Source organism: Limulus polyphemus, unplaced genomic scaffold (genome assembly GCF_000517525.1).
Source record: "Limulus polyphemus unplaced genomic scaffold, Limulus_polyphemus-2.1.2 Scaffold189, whole genome shotgun sequence".
Lineage (NCBI taxonomy): Eukaryota > Metazoa > Arthropoda > Merostomata > Xiphosura > Limulidae > Limulus > Limulus polyphemus.
This window is the reverse complement of record NW_013665799.1, coordinates 756,887-769,342: the sequence shown is the minus strand read 5'-3', so window position 1 is coordinate 769,342 and position 12,456 is coordinate 756,887. Positions and strand designations below refer to the sequence as shown.

The 12,456-nt window shown below is 32.7% G+C and overlaps 1 protein-coding gene across 1 annotated transcript in view; it reads right to left on the bottom strand.

Moving 5' to 3' along the window:
* LOC106478204 (Down syndrome cell adhesion molecule-like protein Dscam2) overlaps positions 1–12,456 on the bottom strand; it is a 123,612-nt gene that overhangs the window by 40,766 nt on the left and 70,390 nt on the right. The window contains exons 8-14 of the mRNA XM_022381762.1: positions 10,407–10,814; positions 6,822–6,983; positions 5,270–5,554; positions 4,653–4,772; positions 3,747–3,920; positions 3,100–3,247; positions 2,757–2,905 (exon numbers count right to left, since the gene is read on the bottom strand). Of these exons, the coding sequence (XP_022237470.1) occupies positions 2,757–2,905; positions 3,100–3,247; positions 3,747–3,920; positions 4,653–4,772; positions 5,270–5,554; positions 6,822–6,983; positions 10,407–10,814 (1,446 nt within the window). The remainder of the gene's footprint in view (positions 1–2,756; positions 2,906–3,099; positions 3,248–3,746; positions 3,921–4,652; positions 4,773–5,269; positions 5,555–6,821; positions 6,984–10,406; positions 10,815–12,456) is intronic.

The window sequence follows — 12,456 nt, the reverse complement described above, 5'->3', positions numbered from 1 at the left end:
GAATCCTAGAAGTCTTGAAGTACCCCTGGAGTTCCTCCTTTGATTTCGGCTGCCTTTTCTGTTTTATAGGTCAAGATGGACCCAAACAAACTAAACAATGCTGGGTCTTGGATCTGTGGAGGCCTCACTAAGCATGTAAGGGTTTCATACGCTTTTGTTTTCTGTAGTGAGATACTGTTTGTATTTTTTCGTTGTATGTATGGTATAGTTATTGTGATGGAAAATTAAAATTTTCTGCTAATCGATGTCCAGAAGGAACAGCATCGTGAATAGGTATTTTCTTACATTAGGCAAAATCCAGAACTTCATCAATACTGTATAGATCACCAACTATAGTTTTGGTTAAATTCTGATTAAGAAGTTAGCACACAGGATCACGTATAAAAGCAGTAATGATTTTCAAACGAGACCCAGAACTCGAGCGCTTTCGAATAGTTCACTATTCTTCTTCAGGAGAATAAAGGTTGAAGAAAAATAGTGAAAATTATACGAAAGCGCTCGAGTTTTGGGTCTCGTTTGAAAACTATATAGTTTTGGTTAAACAGCCCCGTATTTGATATTACATTCACCATGCTTCACTGAAGGCTGCAGAAAACTTTCCTTTAATATCATACTATTCCTGCAACGAACATACTGAAGTCTCAGATTCCAACTCATCAGATTAAAGTAATGCTTCACATTCAAATTGCACAATTTGTTTTACATAATCAAACCTCTTCTGTTCGCTGCCTTTCCGGAAGAAAGATATATATATATATATTTGCTGTAATGCACCCTTTTAGCTTTTTTTTTTGTCACAACTTGCGTCGCACTGTTCAAGGGTCAACCTTAGCATCAGCGGTTTATTGAAGTTCTGCAGCACAGAAGCTTCTAGATTTACGTCTGTTTTTGAGTAAGTAAGCCTGGGGTACTTAAAATCTGAGCTGGAAAGCTTAGGGTTTTTTTGGGGGTCTCCTTTTGTCATCAGTCGTACTAATTTCATTTTATCTTTCAATTATTTTTGAAATTTAGTTCTTAATACTTTTGTTTTTGCAGGAATTTCTTACTGAATGGAACCTTTCTTATATAAAGATATCATACTTTGTGTTACTTCATCAGAAACTGTGCATCTTGGAGCCATACTTCGTACTATAAAATAGAAGAGTCATGTTAGAGCCACAGACTAAAGAAAAGCTTATCAGCTTTTTGCAAAAGCAAATATTGACAAACTATCAAGAGAAACGTTTTTGAACACTTTTACAACAGAAAATGAATAAACATGTGGGTTGCAACTTGATGTTGGACGTTGGTATAATATAGCCAAACCAGTACATCTAAAAACTATATCTCCCAGTTTTCAGAAATATAACTATAAATTATTAGATTCCAATTCACTTTTTAGAATTCAAACCAAACATACGATCTGCAAGATATTTTAAATGAATAAAGGTTTAAGATAGGCCTCATTACTGTATTTCATCCTGTACACTTTTTATTCTAATTTATGCAGAGTGATGTGTATATTTTAAAACACAAATTATTTCTTCCACTTTAAGGTAAACGTACTCAAATTGAAGCATTATATTTATGCATAAATGTACATAACATTTTTTCAAAATTAAAAAATAAATTGTTACAACTTTAAACATTCATTGCTGGAATCGAGGCTGTTTTACGTCTGTTATGCTTCAATATCAAAATCCATAAACAAGGCAATAAATTCGTAGCTAAAACAGGTGACCAGGAGTGAGATAATGGTTATCTTGCTTGGTACGGATTGGTTTATTCGTTGTTAAGCACAAACTACATAACGGACTATCTATGCTGTGCCCACCACGAGTATCGAAAACAAATTTTTAATGTTATAAGTCCTCTGAGTTATCGTTGAGCCACTGAGAGGACGGTACGGATCAAAAAGTTCAAGGTTCGATCAGCACTATACCCCTGCGCACACTGTGGTCTCAGCTGTGGTGTAGTGATATTCAATCTAGCTCTTCGATTATAGGTAGCTGTGTGTGTGACTGTTCCTGCTGACTGGTTTCCCTTCCTCTAATCAACAGTTCGAAATTAGTGATGGCTAAGCCTAATCTTTAGTGTGCCTCACCTGGCCTTTTAGCTCATGTGTCGCAGATTGAAAATACTAAATACGAAAAATTTCAGTGATCTACATAATTTAAATTAGTGTGATTGTATGATGCTGGAAATCAATAAGATTAATCAAAAAGTATAATTAAACTCAAAAATGAGCACAGTCTTTATATAAAAATTACTTTGTTGACCAGGAGACTGAGGCCAGAGCTTATCTCTAGCTGCGAAAGTGTTACTGAAGTTATAAACTGAAACTAAATAGTCAAAGAAAGGCAAATAGAAAATATAGTATATTTAATTATTTTACACAGTGAGTTTACATTATATAAATTAATATATATATTTATGTATGTTTTAGGCATTTCGGTTACTTTTTTTTCATGCCAATATTAGTTTGTTTGCTGGATGTCTTTAGAAATTTAGCTTACGACAGTTTTTTATCATAATAGCTAATGTGATCTAGGTTTCTAACAAATTTGATTTATATTGTGTAAAACGTATAGAGTATTTCCCGATGAATAAAAGTCATTTCACCACAACTTTTTATGCATAAAAGTAAGACAGACTTATTTAGCTTGAGATACAAAAAAATATTTTTAGTTTATTATATAGCAGAGTATAATATTTGTCTCTTTATTCAATTACTTTTATATCTATACATTTAATACTGCTTTAAGGTTGGCTTTTACCTAGCACCTGTAGTTGGAGACTTCGGTCATCACTACCCCAATTGTTTTTAGCTTGACACAAGTAGCTTCCCGAGTCGGCCCTGTTAGCCGAGTAGATGATGAGTTCTGACCTTGTGACGTCATCACTGGATATAGCGTCCAAAACATACCTAGTTTACAAAGAGACCAATCTTAATAAATTTTATTCATATTCACCATAGAATGATCATTTGAAAACTAAAACCACCGATTTAATCGTTTAACTTATAAGATACAAAACTCCAATTTTTTTTTATCACCCAGTTGTAAATGTGATATATGTTCTTTAGAAATTTTCGTAAGTTTTCAAGTAATATAAATATACCTTTGTTGACGTTCTATCTGGAGCTCCTGGTGATCCTTATACCAAACAAAATACACTGGCTTATCACCGTGGGCTTCACATGTGAGGCTCACGCTATTTCCTTCTTTCACAGTAAGTGACGTAAATTTTACTTCAAACGTAGGTGACGCTGTACAAATATAATTGGCGAAACAGGTGATTTTTGAAATCAATTACTTTTTTACATATCTAAATATTTTCCTTTTATTCTACATCCGTAATTAAAAGGAGAATTTTAAGAAAGGCTAGATTTGTAAAATTATTGTAATTTGAAAGTCCACTATGATAGTAGTGATATTAGTAAATATTTACTTAAAACAACCCCCCCCCCCAGTGGCACAGCGGTACGTCTGTGGACTTACAACGCTAGAAACCGAGTTTCGATACCCGTAGTGCTTAATTACAAACAAACTTAAAACAAAATATTAAAAATAAAAATTTAGTTCAAAAAGGGTGTCTTAAACATTTCTCAATGAGCTATCAGTTCTGTGCCCACTATAGGTATCGAAACCCGGTTTTTAGCTTATAAGTCCGCAGACTTACGGCTGTGCCACTGCGGGGCAACCATTTCTGAAATGAGTTAGTTATACACAACTAACATAATTTTAGGAGAACTGGAGGTAATTTACCATGAACATTAAGTTCAACGATGGTGCTTAATGAAGAATCAACTCCATTGCTGGCCTCACACATGTATTTGCCTTGATCGTTTTGCAACACCTGGTGGATGACTAGTGAACCATTGACTAAAGTCTGAATTCTGGCGCCGCTGATGACAGTATGATATTGCGTCGACAACTCATCTAATCGAAAGAAAAAAAATAAGTCGAATAAAAAGCGAACACGAAAGAATATGAGTATGTAATATGTACACCTCGAGATATTTGTGGATAATTTAAACAATTATTTTGTTTTTGCAAACGAGAGTGAATAGTATTATATTTTTACCATGATGAGAAATAAAATTTACGACTATAGGCGAATATTATGTCCTTATATTTTGGTGTTTCTAGCCTTTAATTGTTTTAATTTTCTAATGAAAGTAGATATACAAAAATTTTAAGATGAACAGTGTTAACTTGAAAATAATTTGTGTTTGTATCGTGTGGGCTGTAGATGGCGCCAGATGAATCAATTCGTATTAACATGCCGGCTGTACAACATCACTACGAAGTTTCTGTAACATTTAGAAATGAGTGCTACCATTTTTATTTATTTTTTTTTTTCAGAAAACCTCACTTTTTTGTGTGCGATTTCCCAACAAGGAAAGAAAAATTATACTGTGTATATGGAAGATTAAATTTATTTGCAGTTCCTATTTTCTATTTTAAATATTACTTTATAAAGAAAGAGGCATTACTTTTAAAGTGACCTTTCTTCAATAATTTCTGAAAACGAATATATTCAACTTTCAGTAAAACAACGTTTGGCTTAATATTCTTTCAATACATAATTCTGATTTTTGTTGCTTATAGGAAATCAGGAAAACACTATAAGTCAATCTAGTAAGCCAATCAGTCACGTTCATTACATACCTGTTGCTTTTTTCCATATCACACGTGGTTCTGGTCTTCCGAAAGCTTGACAGTGTAACATAGCGGAACTTCCGATAACAACGGATATGTCCATAGGCTCGACTTTCCAACGTGGTGGTGCTATGATGAATTTTTATATACTATATTTCATTATTTGATACATTTAATATGTTTCTCCTACTAAACATGACAAGATTTCACCGCTATTTAACTGCTAAAAACAAATTTTGTGTAGAAATATTATTGTTAAAAAATATACATACTGAATAATTTCCAGACTTCGGTTGTTTGAATGACAAAAGTTACTTTCATAGACGACAATCAACTTATCTGTCTTTCAGATATTTTATAGAATTCAGTCGTTAGTGATGTCTATAGCTCCTTAAAAGTATTAGTTATAGAAAGGTGAATTATATAGTGAAAATGACTTGAATGTAAATTAGCTCTAAAGTACAAATTAGCGCGGAAGGATGAAGCTTATGACAGTCCTCAAACAATTAGGTGCGGTTTTAGTTAATGAATTATAGATATTCAAAAATTACATCAAATTTAAGCTGTCGTGTGGCAAACGATAAAAATAAAAAGTATACTTGTTATCAACATTTGACTTAACGTACAATTTACAACCAAAGGTGAGGAGTAGTTCACAACTGCTGCTTCATTTGATGCAACACAAGTGTACGTGGCACTGTGATCTGACTGTAGCTTCTCGATGATTAATGAAGACATAAACATATTAGTCTGTTCCACTGATAGGTTCATTCTAGGTTCCAGTGTGACCCCATCTTTCAACCAAGTGATTTGAATCGGCGGGTCACCCTCTTGAACAATACACAATACACTGGTCCGAATGCCCTCTTTTGGAGCAGCAGGAAAGGAAAACGGTGTTATCACAGGCGGCACTAAAAGAAGTTTTATTTGAAATAATTAATAAAAAGTTGGGTAAAAAAGCTAAGTAACTAGATGTATTTCTGCAGGGACTTCGAAAGTGTTCTGTTTCAAGAGTAAATAAAACCAAAATTTATTTCTTGTTTTTGAAGTTCATATGTCATGCTGTGTTGTACCCTATAGAATATATAATTCTTCTCGTGATTCATGGCATTTTAATGACGTCACGACAGTAGAAATTGCAACGTTAACCATCCCTTATGTGAAATAATTTTAGTGTTTATTGACTAACTGACAGACAACACACTAATGTAGAGTGATGCGAGTGGTTAAAACAAGTGATCCCTCCAGACGGTTTTTGGCCACCTTTTGGGGAAATTACATAACAAGTCATTTTAAGCTCAACATTTTAGTTGTCTGGATATAAGTAATGGAACATTATAATCTAGATATGCATTTCATTCAATATTTCGAAATAATCAGCGGTGTGTGTTTTTCTTTGTATTTCACTTCCAATTCTTATGGAATTTTGAAAAAATAATTTCTTTTTGCACGCATATTTTCTTTTAACTTTATTCTCAAAACTTTTTTTTATTAGCTTTTTCATCTCCAATATTATTAATAAGCCCTCAGTTTCTTTCAATATGACTGTTTCTCTTACAGATTCATTATTTTGTTGTTCTGCTTTAAGCTTTTTTACTGTTTATTCATATTTATTTTAATTTCTAGCGGTAAACCACTGCTCTGTTTTTGTAAAATATGTGTTGTTTGTTCAATATACAACTTTTAAATAAACGAAATAGTTATGATACGTTGAAAAAAAAAAGAACTGTATAATTAATTTGAAAACGACTATCTAATCACATTTTCTGGTAAATATAAAACTGAAAATATGTTTTCAGTTAATATTTTCACACAACACACTGTTAACTATGAGTGATATGAAAGCAAGTACATATAGTTGAAAGATATACAGCTACACAAATATACTCTAAAATGTTTCCACATTTTAAGTCAGGTTTAAAACTATTAGACAAATATTGTAAATGAACAAGATCTCGCCAATTTACATACAGGTTTAAAACTATTAAATATATTTTAGACAAATATTGTAAGTGAACAAGGTCTCGCCAATTTACATACAGGTTTAAAACTATTAAATATATTTTAGACAAATATTGTAAGTGAACAAGGTCTCGTCAATTTACATACAGGTTTAAAACTATTAAATATATTTTAGACAAATATTGTAAGTGAACAAGGTCTCGTCAATTTACATACCCAGTATTCTTAAATGAAGTTCTTGTTCTGCTATTCGGCCATCCTCTCCTTTAGCTTTGCATGCGTATCTTCCCTGATCTTCCAGTCGATGGATCTTGCTAATCAAGAGTGTGCCGTTTGGAAACAGACTGTGTCTCCTTCCAAGTGGTAACTGTCGGGTACCTGGGAGGTAATTACTTAGTAAGTGGTAATAATGTGTTGAAAGTATGCTCTCCTTTAAAAACGCGAAAAAGAATTCATCTATAAATCATTATATTTATGAAAAATCAGACAATAAATTCTATCGGTAGAACAACTTTTTTTGCTAATAATAATCTAGAAATCACTTTTATTTATTCGAAAGTTATGTATTTCATATCAGTTATGTTACATTATTTACATAATGTGTGTACGAATTTGGTTAGTTCACAAATAAAGAATATTATGTTTTTAAATATTATGAAAGGCAATGCAGTTAGGAAGATTTTACTACAAGATAATTTTGTAGAAAAGTTATGGATAATCACCTCAATATTTTGCGATGACAACAGCTTGAAGTTCTACTTATATGAATATTACTGCGCTTTCTGTCTTTTTTTTCTCGTTCTCATTTGGAAGTACATATATTTAGTCTAGCTTTTGAAAACAGGTTATTTGAAAAATTTATTATCATCGTGCTTTTCAGATAATTGGAATTTAGCATAAGAAACAGAAACACATCTTCTATGTAAGAAATATAAACACATCTTCTATGTTAGATATCTAATAAATTTAAAAGTCAGTACAAGGAACCGCTCAATATATGTATATATATATACTAGTTAAACGTAGATATGTATTCGACATTTTCAGTAATAGATAAATTTAACCATGATGTAATACGAATATTCGGAACTGTAGTGAGTCGTGGAATTATATGCACTTAAACATATGTTAAATCTACAGTATTTTATTCCTGAATTTTGAACGACCTGAATACGGTCTTCATCGATCTAAGTTCGCCCGGACATAAGACCATTTGATTTCTTATTCTTATGCAATATTAGCATAAAACCATACATCACCCAAATAGGCTATTTCCCAAAATCTTTAAGCATTAACATTTTATTCTACACGCTTCTCAGAGATTTGTATCAGAAAAAAAGTTATTTTGATATAAGCATCTGTATCTTTTTGTTTTTCACTTCTTTCTGATGCTAGGTTTATGTAAATATCACCAGCCTTTCTTCTTTTAGAGCTGTAGTCTGAGAGTTGAAAAAATTACGAGCTTTAAAATACAATAAAACTTGAAAGAAAAACATATAGATAGACAGAAAAGCACAAATGAACAAACAAACTCAGACTTAATATAACTTGAGACACTAAAAACGTTACTAATAACTTGAGACACTAATAATAGAGCAAAACCTAAGTATTTTTCCATCCACAATTCTTTGAAACTGCCTATCTATCTTTTCCTTTATTTTCATTTTTAAAACCTCTGCCTGAAGAAACTGAAATCTTGATATTCACCACAGCCTAAAGTTTTAGAATCTAAAATTATGTTAAAGTATTGTGAAATACATTAACTAATAAAGTTGTAAAACAATTATTTTAAAATAAACAAGTAGTTTGTTAGATTAAATAACATTAACTACGCTTACCTTGGTGTAAAACCATTTAATTGAAAAGTTCGTCTTAAATAAATTATTTTGGTAATAGTTTTGTGAATTATTTCTTCTTAATTTTTGTTCAACCTGTATCATAAAATATCGAAATATAAAATAATATTAATTGTTTTTAACGTCAACCTTATTGACTATTACGTTAACACGTTAAAACAAGTTAAACAGTAAGGTGATGTTTAGTCTAAAATTTCTAGCTTATTGTCTTTTGTTTATTTTAATGATTTCTATTAAAATAGCAAAGAGCAAATCAGGCCTGTTGTATGATTGTAAGCTGAAGTTGCAGTTATGAGTTGGTAAAGGGAAATTATTGGCAAGAACGTTTTAAAGTGTATTTTATTTCTTAACTTCAAGCATTTTCCAATATCAAGATATCCTGTTTGATAATAGTTTGTTATGAATTTCGCGCAAAGCTACATGAGGGATATTTGCATCAGCTGTCCCTAATTTAGCAGTGTAAGACTATAGGGAAATCACCACCGCCAACTCTTGGGCTACTCCTTTACCAACAACAAAAAACGGGATTAACCATCACGAGCCACTGAAAGGACGAGCACGTTTGTATAACGGGAATTCGAACCCACGACCTGCAGACTACGAGTCGAGCTATGGTGTATCTCAAACTGTTATTATATTTCTATAAGAAATATAAAATTTAAATTGGTATCTTAAAAATAAGTTTCACACGCATCATTAAAAATATTTAAGATATAAATGTAAATTAAAGGTAGAATATTATGTTCACAGAACTTTTATAGCTGCCTGAGACTCTTCAGATTTGATAAAAAAAGTTTCAGATTTCATTATCCCCATTGATCACTGCTATGTGAGATATTTGAATATCTTAAGATTGTAAATAATAAACCAAACCTAAACCTTTTCATCATAGGCACATTTTGATTTTCAAATGTCAAAGACGAACAACTAAGTTTACACAGTCTTTTTAGCTCTCCCCACCCACTAAACAAAGACTTTTACTGTATGAAACTAAAGGAAACATATTTAGACCCATTTCTACCTGTTGCTATCTTGTTAAAGTGGCTGTTTAGGGTAATAATGGTACCATTTTTATTTCACTCAGATTACATTCAAAATTCCGTATTTTCTCAGGCCATGACAAGATGAGTATTTTGTATTTGTTTCATGCATGACAAGTTGGCGTTTCGTATTTCTTTCAGACTTTTACAGGATTATGCTTATATCGTCGTTTTGATATGACATATTTATGTCGCTAATTATATTTCAGCAAACGTAATGGTTATATAAGAAATATTTTATTTTAGTTTTAATGAATTATATTCAGCGAACTGATAAGTTTTAGTACTGAACTAAAACATCTTGGGCAGCCTCATTTAGCAATTAAAAGACCGATTTAAAAAAAAAACAATTTTTGCACGCTTCTGACTTTAAACTTGCAATTAACTAATTAAGAAAAAATTTAAAAAAATCTACAGTTTAGTATGACTATTAAAGTCTATTGGTTTTATTGCTGTTTAACTGGCTTTCAGCGTTTAATGCCGTAAAATTACCGTTTACGTATTACTTCAGAAATAGCATTTTAAATTGGCTTATTTGTCATAGCATTCAGCTCTGTTGAAGAGATTTGGCATTGAACAAAAGGCCTCCTGGAAAGCAACATGTACCTAAAAAAAACAGATTTCAAATGCTATTTTTCACACATCTGACTTCCTTGCCATGATGGACTAACTGAGAGGAATGCAGATAAATGATGTTTTGTCACGAATATCAGGCCAAATGGTAATTCCAACTTAAATTATCACAGAGCACTGTGACCATCATCTCAGATATGCATAATAACTGTAAAAATCAACTTACCCTATTATGTAACAACTTGATAACACAGTTAGCAAATGTTATACACTTTACAAATACTTTTCGAATTATTATTATTATTACTTTAAAACAAACAAATTAAACACACCTTTTTCCCATGTGATCTGTTTAATTGGATATCCTCCAACGGGGCAGTTGAGTAGCACGTTAGTACCGCCCACAACAGTTTTATTTTTCATTGGACGAATTACAGGAGGACCAGCGACATTTATACGTGCTTCGTGAGATACTACTCCATTATCGTTCGCTGCTGTACACTGGTAAATTCCACCATCTATGATTTTGATTCGAGTAAAGTTCACGAAGCTGATGACATCTCCATCTTTGCTAACATAATCTCCAACTCTGACTCTATTGCTATCCTGTACTGGTTCGAGATACGTCGACCATGTTATCTGGGGTAGAGGGTTTCCCGCTGCTATGCAGGTTAAAGAGACCTGGGACCCAGGATTTACAACTTGACTAGGAAAGCGTGATTTCAGTACAGGGGGTTTTGCTAGAGGGGAGGAACAGAAGGATGAAATGTTACATATTTTCATTGCCTGAGAGTAGAAGAAAGAACAAGTTGCTTTTATTAATATTTTTAAGTTATGATATAAAGATATTTCAATATAAATAGCTAATAATATGAGAGAATGTCGACGATCTGTTCAAGAAAACCTGCGAAAACCTATGGGCTTCAGGATTATTTGTAATGGGAATCCCTGTTAAAACTTTCACTGGTAACTTAATATACATATTTATAAATTATGTAATCATAACATTGCGCCGTTATTATATGTTTGGCGGTCTTCTTATTATTTTCATATATATGTGGGTTTATAGCTCTAAAAATTGAGTTTTTATACCCGCTGTGAGCACACCACAGATATTCCATTGTGTAGCTTTGCACTTAATGACAAAAATCTTATGGAACGTATGTGCTAGAGATGATAGTAATTTTGACATTAACTTTTACACAGTGCATGAATCTTTGGTGTACAATTATCTGTATACATATGAAAATTAGAATTGAATGAGATTCTAGAAAAGGGGTGACGAACCTCTGATGCATGTGTCAAAAGTGTCATGTTCACTTGAAAAAAGCACACACAATCGGCTTTCACAATAAGCACAAAATAATTCCCCCTATCTAAATATTGCAGGTGAGGTTGTGTGTTGAAGCAGTATTTCATTTAAACAGACCCTTTTTTAGAAAAGTGGGTAGTTTTTTGACGTGAATAATCTGCAACAATGCTGTGTGTTGTGTCTCATTCACAGTAATAAACCAAATAATACACTGCTGTAGCTAAACCCCAATATCACAAAACCTTCCTTTTTAAAGCAATGGTAAAAGTCACACTGAAACTTCTAGCGGTTTCTCACATTTAGGAAGTCATAAAATCCCTGACGAGTAAAAGCTTAACACTTAGTTGTAAAAGGGTTCATAACCCCTAATTCTGGAATACCCGTAGTTAAAGGTCGTGAACTAGAGACTGGGTTGAGATAATTTCAAAGTTTTTTAGCTAGACTTAAATCTAAGAGTTTGTTTGTTTGGTTTGAATTTCGCGCAAAGCTACACGAAAGCTATCTGCGCTAACCGTCCCTAATGTAGCAGTGAAAGGCTAGAGGGAAGGCAGCTAGTAATCACTACCCACCGCCAACTTTTGGGCTACTCTTTTACCAACGATTGGCCGTCACATTATAACGCCTCCACAGCTGAAAGGGCGAGCATGTTTGGTGGGACGGGGATTCGAACCTGCGACCCTCAGATTGCGAGTCGAGCGCCCTAACCACCTGGCGAAATTTAAGAGACTGAAGTTGAGTGAAGAATAATGAACGTGGGCAAAGATGTGAACGTGGTTGAAATAATACTGTCATTTTTTTAATGGCCAATGTTAAGTAATTCTACTCTTGACCCTTTTAATGTTACAAAGTACTGCGAAATCACATTCTACTGGTGTATATAAAAGTGAGACACACACGATTTTGTTCAAAACAATTGTAGCTATCACAATTTATAAAGGATAGAAGATGAAAATGAAATACTTATAACACTGAACTATAAAATGATATAAACAGTTAGATAAATTCGATAACGAGGAACCCACTTTGAGACTAATAATGGCTGGAGACGGCTTGAATGGGTAATGAAGAAA